At 43.9% G+C, this 19247-nt stretch overlaps 1 protein-coding gene across 1 annotated transcript; it reads left to right on the forward strand.

Moving 5' to 3' along the window:
- Positions 1-8361: 8361 nt before the first annotated feature.
- Snrpb (small nuclear ribonucleoprotein polypeptides B and B1) lies at positions 8362-16248 on the forward strand. The gene is made up of 7 exons (XM_027421818.2): positions 8362-8511; positions 10593-10744; positions 12468-12579; positions 14377-14529; positions 14983-15121; positions 15409-15534; positions 16144-16248. Exons 1-7 carry the CDS (start codon positions 8509-8511, stop codon positions 16152-16154), a joined length of 696 nt encoding a protein of 231 aa, XP_027277619.1. The 5' UTR covers positions 8362-8508; the 3' UTR covers positions 16155-16248.
- The last annotated feature ends 2999 nt before the right edge of the window (positions 16249-19247 follow it).

A 19247-nucleotide genomic window follows, 5' to 3' on the forward strand; every position in this document is an offset into this window, starting at 1 on the left:
AATACCTCAAGTGGTCCTGCTTCATGACCTCTGTGTCCTGCCACCATTAAACTATTCCCATCTGTGAACCAGGTGACTTCATGTTGGGAGAGTAGGAACTCTTGTAAACACAGTGGCACACAGTAGGTAATGTCAATTGTCTCTACATGAGAATTCTGCAGAGAGACCTCGGGATTATGACCTGACAGTAAGGTGACAGAGAGACCTCAGGGTTATGACCTGGCAGTAAGGTTTTGGGACTTCAAGTCTGGAGAGGTTAAAGCTCTGGAGTTCCTAAGAGAAGAGTGGAGGTTTCTGATTCTGTGAGCTGAGACTCCAAAAGCACCTGGTGAGGCATTTAAGCTGTTAGACCAACCAAGACAGCCACAGCTGCCAGTGGGCAGAGCCAAGGAGGAGAAGCCCCATGCCACCAGGTCTAAAGATTGAGATAAACAACTGGACCCTGAAGTCTGGTTAAACCTCCCAGTGTTGTTCCCTGTTGATGCAGCAGTGTTTTCCACTTCTCTCTGCTCTAGATGTCTGCAACTGTCTGTTACTGTGCTTCCAAAAGAGGAGAAATCAGGTGGGACACAACAGCAGAGCAGGCAGCCAGGAGTTTAGTTAGGGAAACCAAGGAAGCATGAGAAGTGTTTCTATCAAGCTGGCCCACCAAGGGCCAATATTCTATATACCTCCCAGTCTTGTTTTATGACCATTTGTTAATCCCTAAGCATTCTTGAGACTTTCTATTATACACTTTCCCTTTGTACCCATTACCTGATTGGGCCAGACTGTAAGACAGTACTCTCACCAACGGTGTCTCATCACAGCAATAGAAAAGTAACAACTGTGGTCCTTTTTTTTAAAAAAAAAGATTTTATTTATTTATTATGTATACAACATTCTGCTTCCATGTATATCTGCACACCAGAAGAGGGCACCAGATCTCATAATAGATGATTGTGAGCCACTCTGTGGTTGCTGGGAATTGAACTCAGTACCTCTGGAAGAACAGCCAGTGCTTTTAACCTCTGAGCCATCTCTCCAGCCCACAACTGTGGTCCTTAAGAGTAATTGTGATAGGAGTGGTCATTAGCAATCGGCCAGAAATAGATGACATTTACTGAGTGCTGTAGAGTCTGCAGTAGAGACCAGAGGGAGGGGCTTTGAGTCATTAGACGGCTCTGGACCGTGATGGGCCAGGGCACCTGGGGTTATGAGTGCAGTAAGAGCCTCTGGAGTCTCAGAGAGCCTTGAATGGACCTGAGATTTAGATGTGATAGTTCTCCATAGGTGGGGGGGTGATGGGATGACTAGGTGGGATCAGAAAAGGATGGGTGAAAAGATATCTGTCTATCATGTAGGTAAAAGGGGGTGTAAACCAAGCTGGTTGAGGCATGCTGTGAATGCCAGTAAGAACTGGGGATTGGAAGGCCAAACTGGGGAATGGTGGCTGGGGCTGAAGATGTATCACCAGTCCAAAAGGAAAGTAATTTTGCTGCTTGCTGCACCGGGGCTCATCCACAGACATGGAAAAGGCAGGAGTTTATACGAGCTCAGGACCTCACCAGTCCTCAAGGGGAGGAGGCCTCTTTTCTGATTGCGTTCATCGAAGTCCAGGACAGTCAGGGTATTCGATCTTTTTAAAACTTGACCTGAGCCTGGGTTCCTGGGAGGGAGGTTGTCCTTCCCTCACAAGAGAAGGACACCCTACCTCCAGTGGTCACCTACTTTGCAGATAAGACCCCAGGGGAGGACCCCTGTGGCACTCCCAGATGCAATGTTCTGGTGGGCCACAATGATAGCAGGAAGGAACCCTTTCCCCTGAGAATAGCTTAGTTTCTTTAAACTGACATTCTTTTGACATTTCTAATATTTTTCACCAGTACAAGATAGGCAAACAAAACCACACTGCAACATCATCCCTACCATTTTGATAGTCTTCTCTTCTTTAAAGTCCTGGTGCACATATATAATATGTAATATATATGTGTCTATATAATATATAAATTTATATATAATAATAAACAATTTGTCTTGACAAAACAATGTTTTGTTATTTCATGTAGGATGCACTCACTTTACATCAGAGAATGAGCTTGTGATCTAATTAGTATTATCTCCAAACTTTAAAAAATTTCAATTTATTCTGTATGTATAGGTGTTTTGCCTGCATGTATGTCTGTGAACTACGTTTTGTGCTTATGCCCACAGAGGCCAGAAGGAAGTGTCGAATCCCTTAAACTGGAGTTCTCATCTTCCACCATGTGGGTTCTGGTGATAGGGATTTAACTTGGGTTGTCAGGCTTGGCACAAGGGCCTTTATCTACTGAACCATCTCATTGCCCCCCCACCCCTGGAACTTCTTGCTCCCATCAAACAATATCCACTGATCCACCCCCCAGCCTTCTCTAACAGTGTCCACTGACCCACCCTTCCTCAGCCCTTTCTCCATCTAACAGTGTCCACTAACCCCCAGCCTTCTCTCCATCTAACAGTGTCCACTAACCCACTCCTTCCCAGCCTTCTCTCCATCTAACAATGTTCACTGACACACCCTCCCCAGCCTTCTCTCCCATCAGTATCTACTAACCCACCCCTCCCCAGCCCCCTCTAACAGTATCTATTAACCCACCCCTCCCAGCCTTCTCTCCATCTAACAGTGTCCACTAACCCACCCCTCCCCAGCCTTCTCTTTCAACACACATTTTTATTCTTTAATTACTACTCATATTTACATATCCATCCCCCCATTCCCTTGCCCTCCCATCCTCCCAAGTTCCCCCAACCGACCCCCCCAGCTCCTCCCCAGGGATAGTGAAGCCCTCCACAAGGGACCTTCAAAGTCCATCATATCATTTGGGGGAGCACCTAGGCCCTCCTTGCTGTATCTGAGTTGCAATAGTATCCCTCCATGGGAATGGGGCCCCCAAAGTCCACTCTAGGGATAAAGAATGGTTCCACTGTTAGAGGTCCCATAGACTGTCTTGGCCTCCTAGCTGGCACCCACATTCAGAGGGCTTGGTTTGGTCCAATGCTATTTCCCCAGCTTTATGACTAGAGTCTCCATGCTCTCACTAGGTCAGGTCAACTGTTTCTGTGGGTTTCTGCAGCACCATCTTGGCTCCTTTGCTCATCCCTCCTCCCTCTCGACAACTGGATTCCAGGAGTATGGTTCAGTGCTTAGCTGTGGGTGCCTGTTTCTGCTTCAAACAGCAACTGGATGAAGGCTCTAGGAATGGTAACCACGGTAGGTATAAATCTCATTATAGAGGAAGGACATCAATGGCATCCTCTCCACCACTGCCTGGCTTCTTAGTTGGGGTCATTCCTGTGGATCCCCTAACATTTCCCCTGTGCCAGACCTCTCTCCAAACCTGTACTGTCTCCCTCTATCTAGGCATCTCCTTTCTTGCCCTCCTCTATTCCTCCCCTGTCTCAGTCCTCTTGTTCTCCTCCCCCCTCCTCTTCTTCCACCTCCTTCCTCTCCCCCTCCCACTTTGTTCAGGGGTTCTTGTCCCCATTACCTTCTTCGAGGGACTATGCAATCTTCTCTTGGGGTCGTCCTTGTTTCCTAGCTCCTCTGGCAGTGTGGATTGTATACTGGTAATCCTTTGCTCTATGTCTAAAAATCATATATGACAACACACATTTTTTTAAAAATTAGTTTCTTTCTAAAAGAGATGGTAAATAACTCTTAGCAAGCTGAGAGCCTCTCATTGCTTAATCACTACCACCCATTACTAAGTGTCCTATTATCCTTTTATATAGCCTCCAGATATGAATGATGTACACAAGAGGTTAACTCCATATTCCCATTTTGTAATAGACCTTTGTCTTGTTCATGAATTTTAATACAGAAATTGAGAGAACAGCTAAATATGCATTGCTCTTTAATTAAAGAGAAGTTCCAGACAGGTTGAGACATGAGAGTCTAGAATCCTTAACAAAGAAACAAGTGAAATGAAACCCCCAAATTTCTAGAGTGTCATTTACTTACTTGTATTCTCAAAAGGATAAAGCATCCTTTCTTTGAGTGTTGGGGCACACCTGAGGACTGGCAAGATCTACAAAGTCGGGTTCTAACAGGCAGCTTACACTCTGATACACTGCTTGTGCAGACCACAGACCAATTCCCAAGTCACCCTGCTTGCTAGCTATATTACCGTTGGCTCGGCGGGATGCTCACAGCTAGCAGCCATGGTTCTCATCCTTTTCCCATTCTACTTTTTTTTTTAAGATTTATTTATTTACTATGTATACAACATTCTGCCCCCATGCATGCCTGCACACCAGAAGAGGGCACCAGATCTCATCGCAGGTGGTTGTGAGCCACCATGTGGTTGCTGGGAATTGAACTCAGGACCTCTGGAAGAGCAATCAGCGCTCTCCCAACCTCTGAGCCATCTCTCCAGCCCTACTTCTACCTCTTTAGATCCAGACAGCATTGCTTTTCGCTGTGAAGAGGAAAGCTTAGATGTGTGAATCTTAATGTTGCTTAAAGGAGAGGTTTTTGTCATTTTAATAACCTAGGGGAAAGTAGAGGGCTGAACTTTAAAGTCTGGTAAACCAGCATTAGCAGAGGCTCACTTGATTTTTGAGGTGTGTGTATGTGGTAAACGGCTGTGAAAAATATTAGAATAAATACACTTTGCAACACTGGAGATGCACCCAAATAAACTAGTAAGTGAAAACATTGAGATTGGATTTTACCGCTGAATATACTGGCAAAGAAATCAGATAGGTTGAAAATGTGGAAGAGATGCTGCAGAGCCTTGGAGAGGCACATTGCAAGCGAAAGAGGGTGTGATGAGCAGCATTGGACTGGGGTGAGTTTAGGAAGTCAGAAGTCGTGTGGTTGTCTGTCTTTTTAGAGCAGAGCTACAGTACCAGTAGCTGTATCCAGTCACTGGCCTAAGAGGGTCTTGCCTTGATCTCCTAGCCAAAGCTGTATACCACCACTCCCGTATTCCTAGTTAGCTTTCTTTTGTTCCTGTCACTGTACTATTGCACTATATAGTTATTCCTCTGACTTACTGCTTTTCTCAGTAAACACAGGCTTCTTGAAGTAAGAAATTTTGTATCCCAATTCATGGTATTAGTAGCTATTGAATAAATTTTTGTTTTGCTTATTTTTTAGACAGGGTTTTGTGAATCCTAGACTGGCTATGAGTTTTCTATGTAGTTGAAGCTGGCTTTGAACTCCGGATCCTTCTGTTTCCATCTCTCAAGTGCTGGGATTGTAAACATGTGCTACATGTCTGGCTCAGTTTTTTTTTTTTTTCCTTTTTTTTTTTTCTTTTTGAGAGTTAGAGGCCAACCTGGTCTACAGAGCGAGTTCCAGGACAGGCTCCAATGCTACTGAGAAATCCTGTCTTGAAAGACAAAACAACAACAAAAAACAAACAAAAAACAAAGGGCCAGGCGGTGGTGGCGCACGCCTTTAATCTGAGCACTCGGGAGGCAGAGGCAGGCGGATCTCTGCGAGATAGTGCCACCCCTGTCCCACTCTAAATGAGTCCTTTTAATTGGCCCCTTTGCCTTATCTTGCTCTCACTGCAGCCAGAGGGATTCTTTTCTAAAATATACTGGGATTCTCTCAGAGGATGGCTTACTCTGCTGTCTACCTCCCACTGACTTCCTGGGACTCCTGGGGGAAATTTCAGCCTGCACTCTCCTCAATGCCATCTCCTTCAGCAGCCTGCCCCATTAGTCAGTCTCCAGTTTGCACTTCTGGTCTGCTTCTCAGACCTAGCAAGGAAATGCTACCACCTCAGGTCTATGCCCTCTTCACACACACCATTCTAAGAGATATTTCCATTGTCCCATACCTATCAACCTACAGACAGAGACATGGAGGCCCAGCAAGATGAACTGGCATGCCCAAGGTTGCAGAATCAGAATGAAAATATAGTTTGGTGCCTCTGACTCAGCTGTTTAGTTGCAACCAGGTTACCCAGTCACCAGATGCACAATTTGTTGAAGCATTTTAGAAAATATTTATTTGGCTGGAGAGTAATGGTGCATGCCTTTAGTCCCAGCACTTGGGAGACAGAGATAGGTGGATCTCTCTGAGTTTGAGGCCAGCCTGGTCTACAGAGGGAGTTCCAAAATAGGATCCAAAGCTACAGAAAAACCCTGTGGCGGTAGTACTTGAATTCAAGACCAGCCCAAGCTATTTTTTATTAATTAAGTGACAGATTTGTTATCCTTCATTAACGATGTATTTTGTTGGTCAGTGATGGGCTGACAAAGGTTTTCTTGCTAATAAATTTAGTTGCCCAAGGCAAAGTCTGAGGATTTCAAAAATTCAAAACAAAACAAAACAAAACAAACGGACCCATTTAGTAATCCAAGTCAGAGATGCTGGAGGCTAGAACTAGTGGTGCCAGCCATGGAACAAATAACAATAGTTATATTCAAGAAATTTGAATGTGGTGCCCATATGATTTGCTGACAGCTAGATTATGAAAGACAAGAAAGGAATTAGCTATACTTCATGTTCTCATTACTTTATTCTGTTTTTGCTGCTGTTGCTTTTGAGACAGGTGCCTGTGTGGTCCAGGCTGGCTTCCAACTCCTGGTGTGCCCACCACACTGTCTGAATGCTAAGAATATAGGCATATGTTACCACACCCCATTTAAGTGGTGCTGGAGACGGAACCTGGGCTTTGTCTGGGCTACACAGCACTCCACCAAACGTGACATATTCCTAGCACCATGCTTGTTTTCTTTTTTTTTTCTTTTTGGTTTTTCGAGACAGGGTTTCTCTGTGTAGCTTTGGAGCCTATCCTGGCACTCGCTCTGGAGACCAGGCTGGCCTTGAACTCACAGAGATCCGCCTGCCTCTGCCTCCCAAGTGCTGGGATTAAAGGCGTGCGCCACCAACGCCCGGCTCATTGCTTGTTTTCTTAATTAAGGAAGTGGTTTGGAGGCAGAGTAATAAGGCTAAGAATTCAGTTCTCAACATTGGACAGCAATTAAGCAAGTGGCTTTACATAAAAGACCAAAAGTTAGGAAAAAAAACCAAAAAACAAAAACAAGGTTAGAGGAATAAATTACAAACTCCTGGGCATATAAACAACAGTTAGAAGTCACTGAGCAGAATAAGATTAATTCATTCAGCAAATAATTATTGAGCCTTTATGCTAAGCAGTGATCTAAGCAAATAAAACACTATACTCTAGTGGAGCTTACATTCTAATGGGGTAATAAAATAACTTAAGAATATAGACAGTAATCATCTCTTATCCCAGTCTATAGGTCTGAAAATATTAAATGGAAAATTCTAGAACTAAGCATTTAATGTTCTAAGTCATGCACCATTGTGACTAGCATGAGGAAATACCATATTTTTGCCCTAACCACAAATCTTCCCTTTGTGTAGGTTTCCACACTGCATACGCTACCCTCTCGGTAGCTAGAGGGATCATCAGATCAACTGACCTGCGTTGCAGTGTTTGTGTTCAGGTGGTCCTTGTTTTGTTAATAGTCCTAAAGCACTTAATTAGTGATGCCGGCAATTCAAAGGTACCCAAATATGCTTTCTTTAAGTGGAAAAGCACAAGTTCACTGAAGTATACATATGTAGAAAAAATACAGCATATTCAGGGTTTGGTACTGTGACTCGGAGAAGGTACTGGGAGTCTTGGAAGGTAACCCCTCCAACAATGAGGGGACTACCGCTTAGCATGTCAGATAGCAATCAATATTAAAGACAAAAAATGGGAAGGACTCGTTTCTTATCTATCTATCTATCTATCTATCTATCTATCTATCTATCTATCTATCTATCTACCTACCTACCTATCTATAAAGAGAAAGGACGATCAGGGAAGTCCTCACCAGGACAGTGTTATTTCAGTCTAAACATGAAGAGGAAAGGGCGAGACAAAAGCAAATGCAAAGGTACAGATGAAAGAACATTTCAAGCCTTAGGGGAAAATCAGTAAGAGTGAGTTCTGTGAGTGAGTTCACGAGAGCGCTGGGTTCAAGAACTGGAGTAGGGGAGGGGTTCCGGGGAGAGAAACACGCCACCCTCGCGGAGACTAAGTTGGGAAGGTGTGTGTCCAACGAGGATCCAATGCTTTCAAGGGCGTTCAGTTTGATGTTTATTACCAAATATGATGGTGTACGCCCGCGTCGGTACTAAGGATGCTATAGGTAGGAGGATCGGAGCTTAAGACCAGCCTGGGCGACACAGTCTCTAAAACAAAACAAAACGAGAGGGAGAGCTCGATAAAATTAAAACGAAGAAAAAAAAAAAAAACCAAAACCACACACACCAAAAAAATCAAAACAAAAACAAAACCCCAAACAAACCGGCCGCAGTCAACACCTTTCCACGCCCTAAACTGCTACCAGGGCCCGGAACTCCGGGGCGGAGGCCGAGCCGGAAGTAGCCTCACGAGGGGCGGCACTTTGCGGGCTGCATTTCCGTTAGCGGCGGCGGGAATCGCGCTGCTGGCTGGCGACTAGGCCTCTGTGGAAGCGAATCCGGCGGGCATCTGAGACATCGGAGCCGCCACCATGGTAAGAAGGCGCGGGCTGGCCGCGGGGCGCTCAGGGGTGCGGAGTGGGGCGGTGGCTGGCGGCGGCCGTGGGTTGAAGCCGCCCGTGGCCGACAAGGTCGGGGTCGAAGCCGCTTAATCCGGGCGCCAAAGGCCTGGACTTGCGGAGCGGCTGGGCCCGGGTGGAGGGGAAGGCTGCACCGGGGACCGAGGCCGCCGTGCGTGGCCCGGCGCCTCTGCGGTTACAGTTCCGCGGCCTCGGTAGCTGGAAACGTGTGCCGGGTCGCTGTGTGCCCGGGCTCCCGGAGCGGACGCGAGCCTCCGGCCGACCGGGGGACACCGGGCCGGACGGAGGAGAGGCGGAGGGAGCGGGAGGGTGGAGGAGAGTGTTTGCATGCAGAGCGCGACCCTGCTACGCGTATTTTTATGTTGGGGTATGTCAGGCGCTGGGGCTGCACCCTGAAATAAGTTGTGCGTTGGTTCAGTTTCTGGCTCTGTGCAGGGCTAATGTGATTCTCTATGGCAGTTCGGCTTTAGGCAAAAAAGTAACGGCAGGGGGAGGGGCGGGACGGGTCCAGAGCAGACGCCCAAGTGATTGTTTAGGAGCGCCCCGCTCCCCTGTACGAGGGAGGGTTAGAAATCTGGAGAACCGAGAGGGCCCAGTAGAAGGCAACGAATTGTCAGGAACCTGGTTGCTGAAGTCCCTGCATCTTGTTTTCCCTCTTGGTAGTAAGACATCGCTGGAAGAGTTTTCACAGGCTTCATGGACTTAGGTTTAGAAAGGTCAGCCGGGAAAAGTGGCCAGTGCTCGAAATTTGTAATTTCTGTGCATAGTAGGCAGAGGAGCTTGAATTTTGAAGCCAGTTTTGGCTACAGAGCAAATGTAACAAATGCCTCGAATGTCTCCAAAAATATTAGTCTAGTTAAGTAGCTGAAGAAACCCGAGGTAGCGAAAATAGGTTATTGTTTTTGAGAGTTGACTGAGACAAGTCCTTACTTAACCTTCAGCTTGGGTCGTCTATTTGGTCAGTAAAAAGGAATGACAGTGGACCCAGTTTTGAGGATTAAAGGAGATAAATCCTTTTCAAGGGCCTAGCCATACATAGCTATTAAATATTAGCTATTGGACCGATATACGCCGATCCTAGTAACAGAGCTCTTTGAGATGATTATTTAAGCAGAAAAAAATACAAAATCTGGTTTTCAGGTTAGGGCTGGGTAATGCTCACAGGGGTGAACAGCGTTCCTGGTACAGAGAAGACAACTTGGGTAGTTAAAAGTGACATAATGCCAGTTATAGTTGTGGGTAACTGATACGTTTCTGAGAGAGACTACCACAGATACCTCTGTTCACCTAGGGGTGTGTATAAGCGCCTTTATTTTTGCAAAGTTACATTGGGAACCAGGATAGAGAATGTTGTTTGCCTTAATTAAAAATTAGACTATTATATTATATATATATATTAGACTATTAAGTATCCAAACTAATTAGCACTCTGGCCCAGAAAAGTTGCCCAAGTTACCCTACTCCTGTTCTTGCTTCAGAGCTGGTTTCACTTTCTGGTAATAAGCTTTTCCTTAATTAAGTGAATCCACTTAGTGCCTGTTGAATTCCAGTTCTTAGTTTAGATGGATTTAGTTGTTCGTAGAACTGAGTCTATATAGTGGTGGATGGCTTAATGCCCACTAGGTCTAGTATGGGTGGATTTGATTAGTTTGTGAACACTTTAACTCTCCTGAGACAGATACAACATAGACAAAGTTGTAGTCCCAGGGAGATTGCCTGTTTTAAGGGCAGGGAAAATAGCACATTAATGGGCAGAAATCAAGGCTAAAGCTGGTTGATAAGAGTCTCAGAAAAGGACCTTGTTTGGAAGATGTCAGGAAATTGTTGAGAAGGTTGGGAATAGAAAAGTAGGCTGTGGTGGAAGATGGGGGCGGGGAGCAGAAGTGTGTGAGCGAGTCCTCCCTGCTCCCTCTTTGCAGACTGTGGGTAAGAGCAGAAGTGTGTGAGTGAGTCCTCCCTGCTCCCTCCTTGCAGACTGTGGGTAAGAGCAGAAGTGTGTGAGTGAGTCCTCACTGCTCCCTGCTCTCTCCTTGCAGACTGTGGGTAAGAGCAGCAAGATGCTGCAGCACATTGACTACAGGATGAGGTGCATCCTGCAAGATGGCCGGATCTTCATCGGGACCTTCAAAGCTTTTGACAAGCATATGAATTTGATCCTCTGTGACTGTGATGAATTCAGGAAGATCAAGTAAGGAGAGGGCTGTTGGGAGGGAGAAGGAACTGGGATGGACTGGATGGATGGGCGGGCCAAGAGTGGGATGGCCATTCAGCTAGGTGCTCTTGTTTGCTCACTTGCTTTTGAAGGGAGAAACTTAAAGGGGAATGTTAGCTGCTAAGGAATCTCTTCCTTAATCCAGAAAACCTTGCTCTCCAATTCTAGCAAAGTAGAAGTTGGTGAGGAGGGCTGCTAGGCTTTTAATTTTTCTGAGTTTGCATGCCCCTGGGTACTGGGGTAAAGGGCTCTCATGTTCTCCCCACAGGTGTGTGAGGGGGGAGAGCTTGATTTTCTGGCCTCATTACCTATTTGTAAAGCTGTAGCCTAAAGGGCTCTCCTATTGCAGCCTGGTCTGAAACTGCTTTAAGAAGCCTCTGACCCTCTTCAGGGTAAGTGCTCTGCTCCCCGTGTGGGTTTGGGGCCAGTCATTTTTGTTGGCATTTTCTGAACAAATTGGAGATGTTTTCTCATCTCACTTGCTGCAATTCTATAAGTCCAGGACCATCAAGCAATGTGGTCTATTTCAGTCCTGACTTATATATTCAAGAAATCTTGAGGCTCAACATGTCATATGTTAAGTGTGGTCATATGCACACTCCTGACATGCAGCATTTGTATTATGTACTGATTGAATTCCCTAAATTCTTTTTGAGAGTCTTTTATGGCCCAGGGTCAGATATAGAATAAAAATGCAGAGATGCCTGGTATGTGTTAGAGTAGGGCCATCACTGTGGAATTTCCATTTTAAAAACGAAGCTGATTTTAAAAAGGTGCTGCTAAATTTTTTTCCAAATTAATGACAAAAACTTAAAAACTTAAACCTGCTTTTTTTTTTTCATCATGAAAGGCTTATTTTTAAAAATCAGGATATTCTTTATTTTAAAGACTTTGAACCTTTAATCCCAGCACTTGGGAGGCAGAGGCAGGTGGATCTCTGAGTTCCAGGCCAGCCTGGTCTACAGAATGTAGACAGCCAGGACTGTTACACAGAGAAACCCTGTCTCAACAAACACTGTAGCTTTGGCTTACTGTTCCCATCTAGCAGTTACTTTTTCCTAGTTTACATTTGCATTTCATTCATCTTTTCCAGTTGTTGGTGTTTGGGGTGGGTTCTGGTTTGAGGTCACCCATGTGAAATGTCTATGTGGCTCTTGTAAAATTCAACTTCTTTGTATGTGAAATTTCCTCCCTTTTCCTCTATTCCTTCTGTTTCTCATGTAAGGTGAAGGGTGGAATTGGAGCTTGAAGTTGAATTGTTCCTGGTGTGACTGCATGAATGTGGAGTGGGGGGTACTCACTTTTGATGAGGAATTGTTTAACCTGCCTCTGGTATATGAAATCTTAAGCTGAAGACAGGGAACGAGGTAACATCAAAGAAAATCAGGAAAGGCATTTTTGATTGACTGTGGAAGTATCTTCGATAGGGCTGGGCTTTCTTGTTCTTGTCCTGTGTCCTGTGTCCTGTGTCTTGTCTGTGCATCTTCTTGGCTTGGTAGAAAACAGCCAGCCTTCTAGCCATATGAGGTCACTTAGCCTGGGATACTGTCCAGAGGACCTGTTTTAGAAAGTTTATATACTTTTTGTCAGTGTACAGTATACAGTATACAATATAAAGCACACCTTGGAGGTTCCTAGTTGGGTAACCCTAATTGTTCCCTAATTTTTAATACTTTTTCATCTAAAAATTCAATTTTAGGCCAAAGAACTCCAAACAAGCAGAAAGGGAAGAGAAGCGAGTTCTCGGTCTGGTGTTGCTTCGAGGGGAGAACCTGGTCTCCATGACAGTAGAAGGACCTCCTCCCAAAGATGTAAGTCTCTCCTGAAACCTGTAGAAGGGAGGCCCTCGTTGGAGCTAGGCTCATTTAGGTACTCTGGCACTGGCACTGTGCACTCCTTTACATATAGCAAATGAGCGGAGAGAGCTAGGGTTTGTGACTTTAATCTCCTCAGTGGAACCCAGTTAGCAGGGGAGCTACCTGAGGCCATTTGGTCACTTAATAAAAATTAACAGCTCTATAGATTTATGTAACAACAAATAATGAAAAAAGAGGGATAGTTTGGATGGAGGGGAAAACTGTAATTATAATCTCAAAAAGAAATAATTTAAATAGTAGCTCCTGCTGGATGTGCTGGTGCAGTTTTTATCCCAGCAGAGCAAGTGGATCTGAGTTAAGGGCTAGCCAGGGCTACATAGTAAGACCCTGTCTCAGAAACAAACAGCTCCAAATCATAGACTTTATGGATGCTTTGGTATTGCAGAGTAGTATTTACTGATCGTCTGCTTTATTTAATCATAAGATTTTAGTTTGCTTTTGAAAAATTATTCTCACCTTATGGATGAAATAAACTAAGTTTGTTTATTATTGACATCTTGCCTAAGATGTCACAGCTAGTAAATGGCAATCCTGACATTTGATCCGAGATGATCTTGGTTCTGCAAACACCTAGTATGTTTATAAATAGAGCTGTCTAAAAAGAACCTAACCAAATGTTTTCTCTTTTTATTTTAAGATATTGTTAATCAGGAGAATATTCTTAGCTTGCATTTATGTATGTATGTGTCTGTTTTAATTTTTGCAGTGCTTTGTTTGGACTGTTGGGCAAGCACTCTGCCACTGAGCTGCCTCATCAGCTCCCCTTGTTTATTTTTATCCACACACATGCTTCTTTGTAACATGTGAAAAAGTTTGTTCTGCCTTTTCAGTTTGTAAACATCCTTCAGTTATCCTCTTGATTTAAGTCCTGCTGATGACTTACAGATAGCCTCTCAGCTGAGAAGAAAGTAGTTTATCTCATTTCTCATTTTGAACTCTACAGCCCTTTTCTTTGTAAATACGTATCAGAGATATTATTTGACCAGAGATATTATTTGACCACTGTCACTTAGCAAGGGAGAATCAGAGTCAATGTATCTCCTGTCTCGGTTGACAGGTCAGGTGTTATTGTATTTTTATAGGAATGAATGTAGATATTAAGTGACATGCTTCTCTAGACTTTCTAGTCCTTTTAAGGGGTGATAGTTATGTTCTTGTTCTTGCATGGAAGAAGAATGGTGCAGTATGTATGTTAGTAATATAGTTAGTACTATTTAGGTGCCTTATAAATCCAATAGACTCTTAGCAGTGCTATTCCAGGGTGTACTTAGAATTCTTTAGGTCACTGAGCATTTCAGAATCTTTTGTACCAGGCCCTGTTATGAGGGAGGTGAGGGGGCACCAACCAGCTCTTACTAGTTTTGAATTCCCAGTCTTTAGCTTTGCTTGTTTCTGGCTAGCTCTTTTAACTCAATCTCTTAATGTTTTGTGTTGGGGCTTTTTACCTTCTCTTTCTGCTATCTCTAGCTGTCTGGCTTCTGGTCCCAGGTGTGACCCCCTCTTTCTCCTCCTGTTCTTTCTTGAGCTTATATTTCTCCTCCTATTTATTTTTTCTGCCTGCCAGCCCAGCTTATCCTTTCTTTGCCTAGCTATTGGCTGTTCAGCTCTTAGACCAGTCAGACATCAGACATCCTTACATTGTTAAACAAATTCAGCATAAACAAATGTAAAACATCTTTGCCTAGTTAAAATAGTATTCTACAACTTTTTTTTTTTTTTTAACTTTTACAGACTGGTATTGCCCGAGTGCCACTTGCTGGAGCTGCTGGGGGGCCAGGTATTGGCAGGGCTGCTGGCAGAGGAATCCCAGCTGGTGTCCCCATGCCCCAGGCTCCTGCAGGACTTGCTGGGCCAGTCCGAGGGGTTGGAGGCCCATCACAGCAGGTGAGGCACTGGAGGAATACTACTAGTTTCTGGTAGCCAAAAGGATAGGGGAGAATCTGCAGCTTGACGAAGCGTCCAGATTGACCAATCAGTCTCCTAATGAGTTGTGATTGTCAGGCTATCAGGGTTTGTCTGAAGAGCTATACAAAAGGTATTCCAGCCAACTGAATTTAGCAAAATGTTCTTGTGAGAGTAAGTGTACTTTTCTTTTTCTATGTTACCAGTCTTAACTGCAAGTGCTTTTCCCAGGTTGGATTGGGAGCCCTTAATAATAATGTCAGGCTAAGAGGCTGGAAATTGGGCATTCAGGCTTCCTGATAGTATCCTTGTACATGGGGAGTCTGATGGTGTGAGTTGTAGGGTTAGGAGATTTCAGACTCAGGCAACTGGGGAGAAGAGTGGGAAGATGGATGTGTTGACTAGTGTTTTAATTCTTCTTTGTTATTTATTTAGGTGATGACTCCACAAGGAAGAGGCACTGTTGCAGCTGCTGCAGCTGCAGCCACAGCCAGTATTGCAGGAGCCCCAACTCAGTACCCACCTGGTCGTGGGGGTCCTCCTCCACCTATGGGCCGAGGGGCGCCTCCTCCAGGTAAATATCTTCAGAGGAGACCAGTACTAGTTAGTCACAAAATGCCTTAGCTGGATTCATGATGAAATAGATCCTTAACTGAAACTGATGATGAGTTTGTGTAATTAAGCAGGATTACTCTGAGATCCAGCCTGGCTGACTGAGTTGGGAACTAGCTGGATAAGAGCCATTAGGAGCCCCCTTTGCTTGTAGAGGCTGAGAGGATAGACTGGGCTGTCTGACTTGGTATACAACTTTGTATGTTTCCTCCAAGCTTTTAAGAGGTCTCTTGGACTTTTTTCCTTCAGGTATGATGGGCCCACCTCCTGGCATGAGGCCTCCTATGGGTCCTCCAATGGGGATCCCTCCTGGCCGAGGAACTCCAATGGGAATGCCCCCTCCTGGAATGCGACCTCCTCCTCCAGGGATGCGAGGTAAGTGCCTACAGTAGTGACTTTGGCTTTAGACCAGATCTGTTTTTGGGCCTCAAATTTAGGGAATTGAGCTCTTGGAGGATAGCTGTGTCCAGAAAGTAGAGAGGAGGGAGTAAGCATTAACAGGTTGGCCTTGCCTCCCTAGTGGAACAGAGGTATGTTCAGTGTCTAGTCCAGCAGCCCTGGATGTAAGATGAGAGTCCCTGAGATCACACTAGAGACTATCTGATGCCCTTGACTAATTAAGAGAGTCTTGCTGGGTATATACTGGCTCATGCCTTTAATCCTAGCATTCCAAAGGCAGGTGGATCTCTGAGTTTGAGGACAGCAGGTCTACACAGTGAGTCTGTTAAACAGAAAGCTCAGAGAATATCCTGACTACCAGCCCTGTGTTCTTTCCATGAAGTCATAGTAGGTCTTAAGATAAACAATGTTCAGATTTCATGACCATTTTCTTTCTCTTTGGTTTTGCATTTGTGTTTTTTATGGACATAGCCCAGTCAATCCATCCCTGTAGTCACTTGATAATTATCTGCAGACTGTGGGAAGGGGTGGTGGTGGGAGTTTGTGTTACAGATCAGGTTCTGACTAAACTTTCTCTTGCTTCAGGTCTGCTTTGATCCTCGAACAGCATTATGGCAGTAGCTCCACTGAGGTGTGGGTCCCATTCCCTTGGGCCGAGTTAATACAGACCTGTTTGTTGTTCATGGAGTCTCCCTGGATCGTCTGGTTTTCCTTTCAGGGCTCCCTCCCTGGGGAATGTGCCCTCCAAGGCCCTAGACTCATCTTGGTTCTCCTCAGCTCCTTGCTGTTTCCCAAAAGGCTGTACATAGTCGTGTCCCGTCCCCCCGTCCCCCCCCCCCCCCCCCGTGGCCTATGAAGCTGGTTTATAATAAACTCTTAAGAGACTGTTCATACATGCAGTAGATACACCCATTTGTCTTTAGAAAAGTCTTTGATGAGTGCCTAATAGTTAAGGGATTACTTTGAAAAACTAACCATACTCTTAGCTGCTTCCCTATAATATTTTATTGTTGTTTGGACTATAAGGCTTTTTATCCATTAAATTTAAAGGTCAGTTTTGGAAAGAAACGTTCATATGCTAAGTGTTGCATCACTTGGGTAGGCAGATCTGTATGAAGCAAACACTAAAGGTGGGGTACTCTTAGAATTTTTTCTCAGGGTCACACACATGTGCATACTGTAACCTGACTTTTAAATGGGATTGCCATGATTTCTTGTACTCACTTTGTTTAGATGGTGAGATTGTCAGCAACACTGTAATACTTAGTACAGCAAGACTAGTGGTGAACCATGGAAGTGTTGGGTTTCTTGGCATGTCTTTGTAGCTCCAGAAAATCACATTAGCAGAGGTAAAGGGTCAGGGTTATCTCAACAACACAGAGAACATTTGATTAAATCCACTCTCCTTCCATGAGCAAACTAGGCACAGAAGGAAATTCTAAACAAAAGTCCCTCAGCTAGGGCCTGGTGATGTACAGCTAGTGGGCTGTAGCTTAGTGATGGAGTATGTGCCCTGTATCTGCAAAGCTGGATTAAATCTTTAGCACTGTGAGAAGAGTGGCTGTACAGCCAACAGCATAACAAGTTCCTGTGTTCACTGTCATTTTTTCCACTTCTTGTTGCAAGCCAAAGCTATGGCACTTGGGAAGATAATATTGTTAGTAAATATCTGCAAATGATAGGATCATATGTCCAGGAAGTTGCAAGTAATTCATAAGGTCAGTAAGTAGTGAATGAATTCAGCAAAGTTGTAAGGTAGAAGCTGATATAACTTTATATACCAGAGTTTGGTATATATTAAAGAGTTCTCTAGAACACAATGTGTACGTACGTACGTACATATGGATTTATTAGAATGGTTTACATACAGGCTGTGGTCCATCTAGTTCAATAATGGCTGTCTACCATTGGAAAGTCAAAGGATCCAGAAGGTTAGTCCACAAGGGTAGGTGTCTCAGTTGGTCTTTAGTATTTGCCAGAGTCTTGAAGAAGTAGGTTCTAATGCCAGTGAAGGAATGGACTTGCCAGCCCCTCTAAGCAGGCAAAGAACAAACTTTCTTCTTTCATATCCATAGGCTGCCAGCAGAAGGTGTGTTCTAGATTAAAAAGTAGGTCCTCCCACTTCAAATGATTTAATGAAAAAAATCTCAGCCAGGTTTAGTGGTGCACGCCTTTAATCCCAGCACTCGGGAAGCAGAGGCAGGTGGATCTGAGTTCAAGGCCAGCCTGGTCTACAAATCAAGTTGCCTTTGAAAAGGAAAAGTCTATCGTAGGTGTACCCAGCTGCTTTGGTTTTAGTTGATTCCAGACGTAGACAAGTTGACAACCAAGAATAGACATCACAGATAACAGAATAGGAATCCAATCAAAGGCCTAAGGTTCCACTCTGAAAATGAAAAATTAAAGGCAATGAGGAAAGACATTCATGGGATGAATTCAGTACCCCAAAAATTCTAGTTTGAAGAGACATGCTGATTTTGTGTGTTGTCCTGAATAGACAAAATCTTGAAAGTAAGTTGTTAAGGTATAGCTAGCTGTCAGAGCTGTGATAAGATTTCATTAGTGGCATCTAGGCACAAACCTGTGAGAAAATGGGATTGAGAGAGAAGCCCCTGACAGGGTAAATTTAGTCATCAAGTAGTATTTAAAACAAGTGATGTTGAGATAGGAATAACCACAGACCTCTACTTCACTCCCATTACTCAACCATCTAAAAAAGTTGACCAATGAGAAGGAAATATAAGTCATGACTATTATTTACAATGGTGGGTTTTTAGGTTTGACACTGAAAGGACAAACAACATCAGAATTGTGAAGCTTACTGCACCAAAGGATGTTAACAGTGGGAAACAGCTTAGAAGGTAGAACGACTGTTCAAAGAAAATGGAGTCCTAGTATTCAATGCTTGTCTTTTGTCTATGTGTTGGGTTTTTATTATTTTTTTTTTTGTCTTGTATGTACTCAAAAAAATTTTTTTCCCTGTTTTAAAGATACATATTTATGAGTATCTTGGCTGTGTACCTAAGTGCACTCTAGCCTGCTCAGTGTCCTCAGACCAGAAGAAGCTGCCAAATCCCGTTGTAAGTCACCATGTGAATGCTAGGAATGGAGCCCAACTGGTGTGCAAGAGCAGCCAGTACTGTAATCGCTGTGCCATTACTTTAGCCCAGCCCCTCCAAATTATTTAAAATGAAATTTAGTGTGTAAATGTTAAAATGTATGGGCCATGTTGTGCACATGGAAGTCAGAGGACAACTCGGAGTTATTTCACTCCTTGTGGAGAGAACAAAGGGTCACCACAAAAGAACTTTTACCTGTTGAACCATCTTAACAGCCCATAAATGATAAATTGTCCTGGGGATTGAATCTAAGTACCTTGACTATAATGGGCAATTGTCTAAGTTGCCCACTTTGAATTTACTCAAATCCTGATAGGCGTTAAATTTTAGTCTCCCTTGCCACTTCCTGAGTAGTTGGGATTACAGGCTTGTGCTATCAAAAAATCTTTAAATTTTTTTTTTTAAAATAATGGGTGAAAACATACCACTATTGATCCATCTCTGTGATTTGACAGTTAAACTTTTTTCACTAGTGTGATGTCTATATTTTGCATAAATATTCTGTATTTAGCTAATTAAATGAAATTTCTGAGTTAAAGGATATAAACATTTAATTGTCAAGAAAGTTGA

Source organism: Cricetulus griseus, chromosome 6 (assembly GCF_003668045.3).
Source record: "Cricetulus griseus strain 17A/GY chromosome 6, alternate assembly CriGri-PICRH-1.0, whole genome shotgun sequence".
Classification (NCBI taxonomy): Eukaryota; Metazoa; Chordata; class Mammalia; order Rodentia; family Cricetidae; genus Cricetulus; species Cricetulus griseus.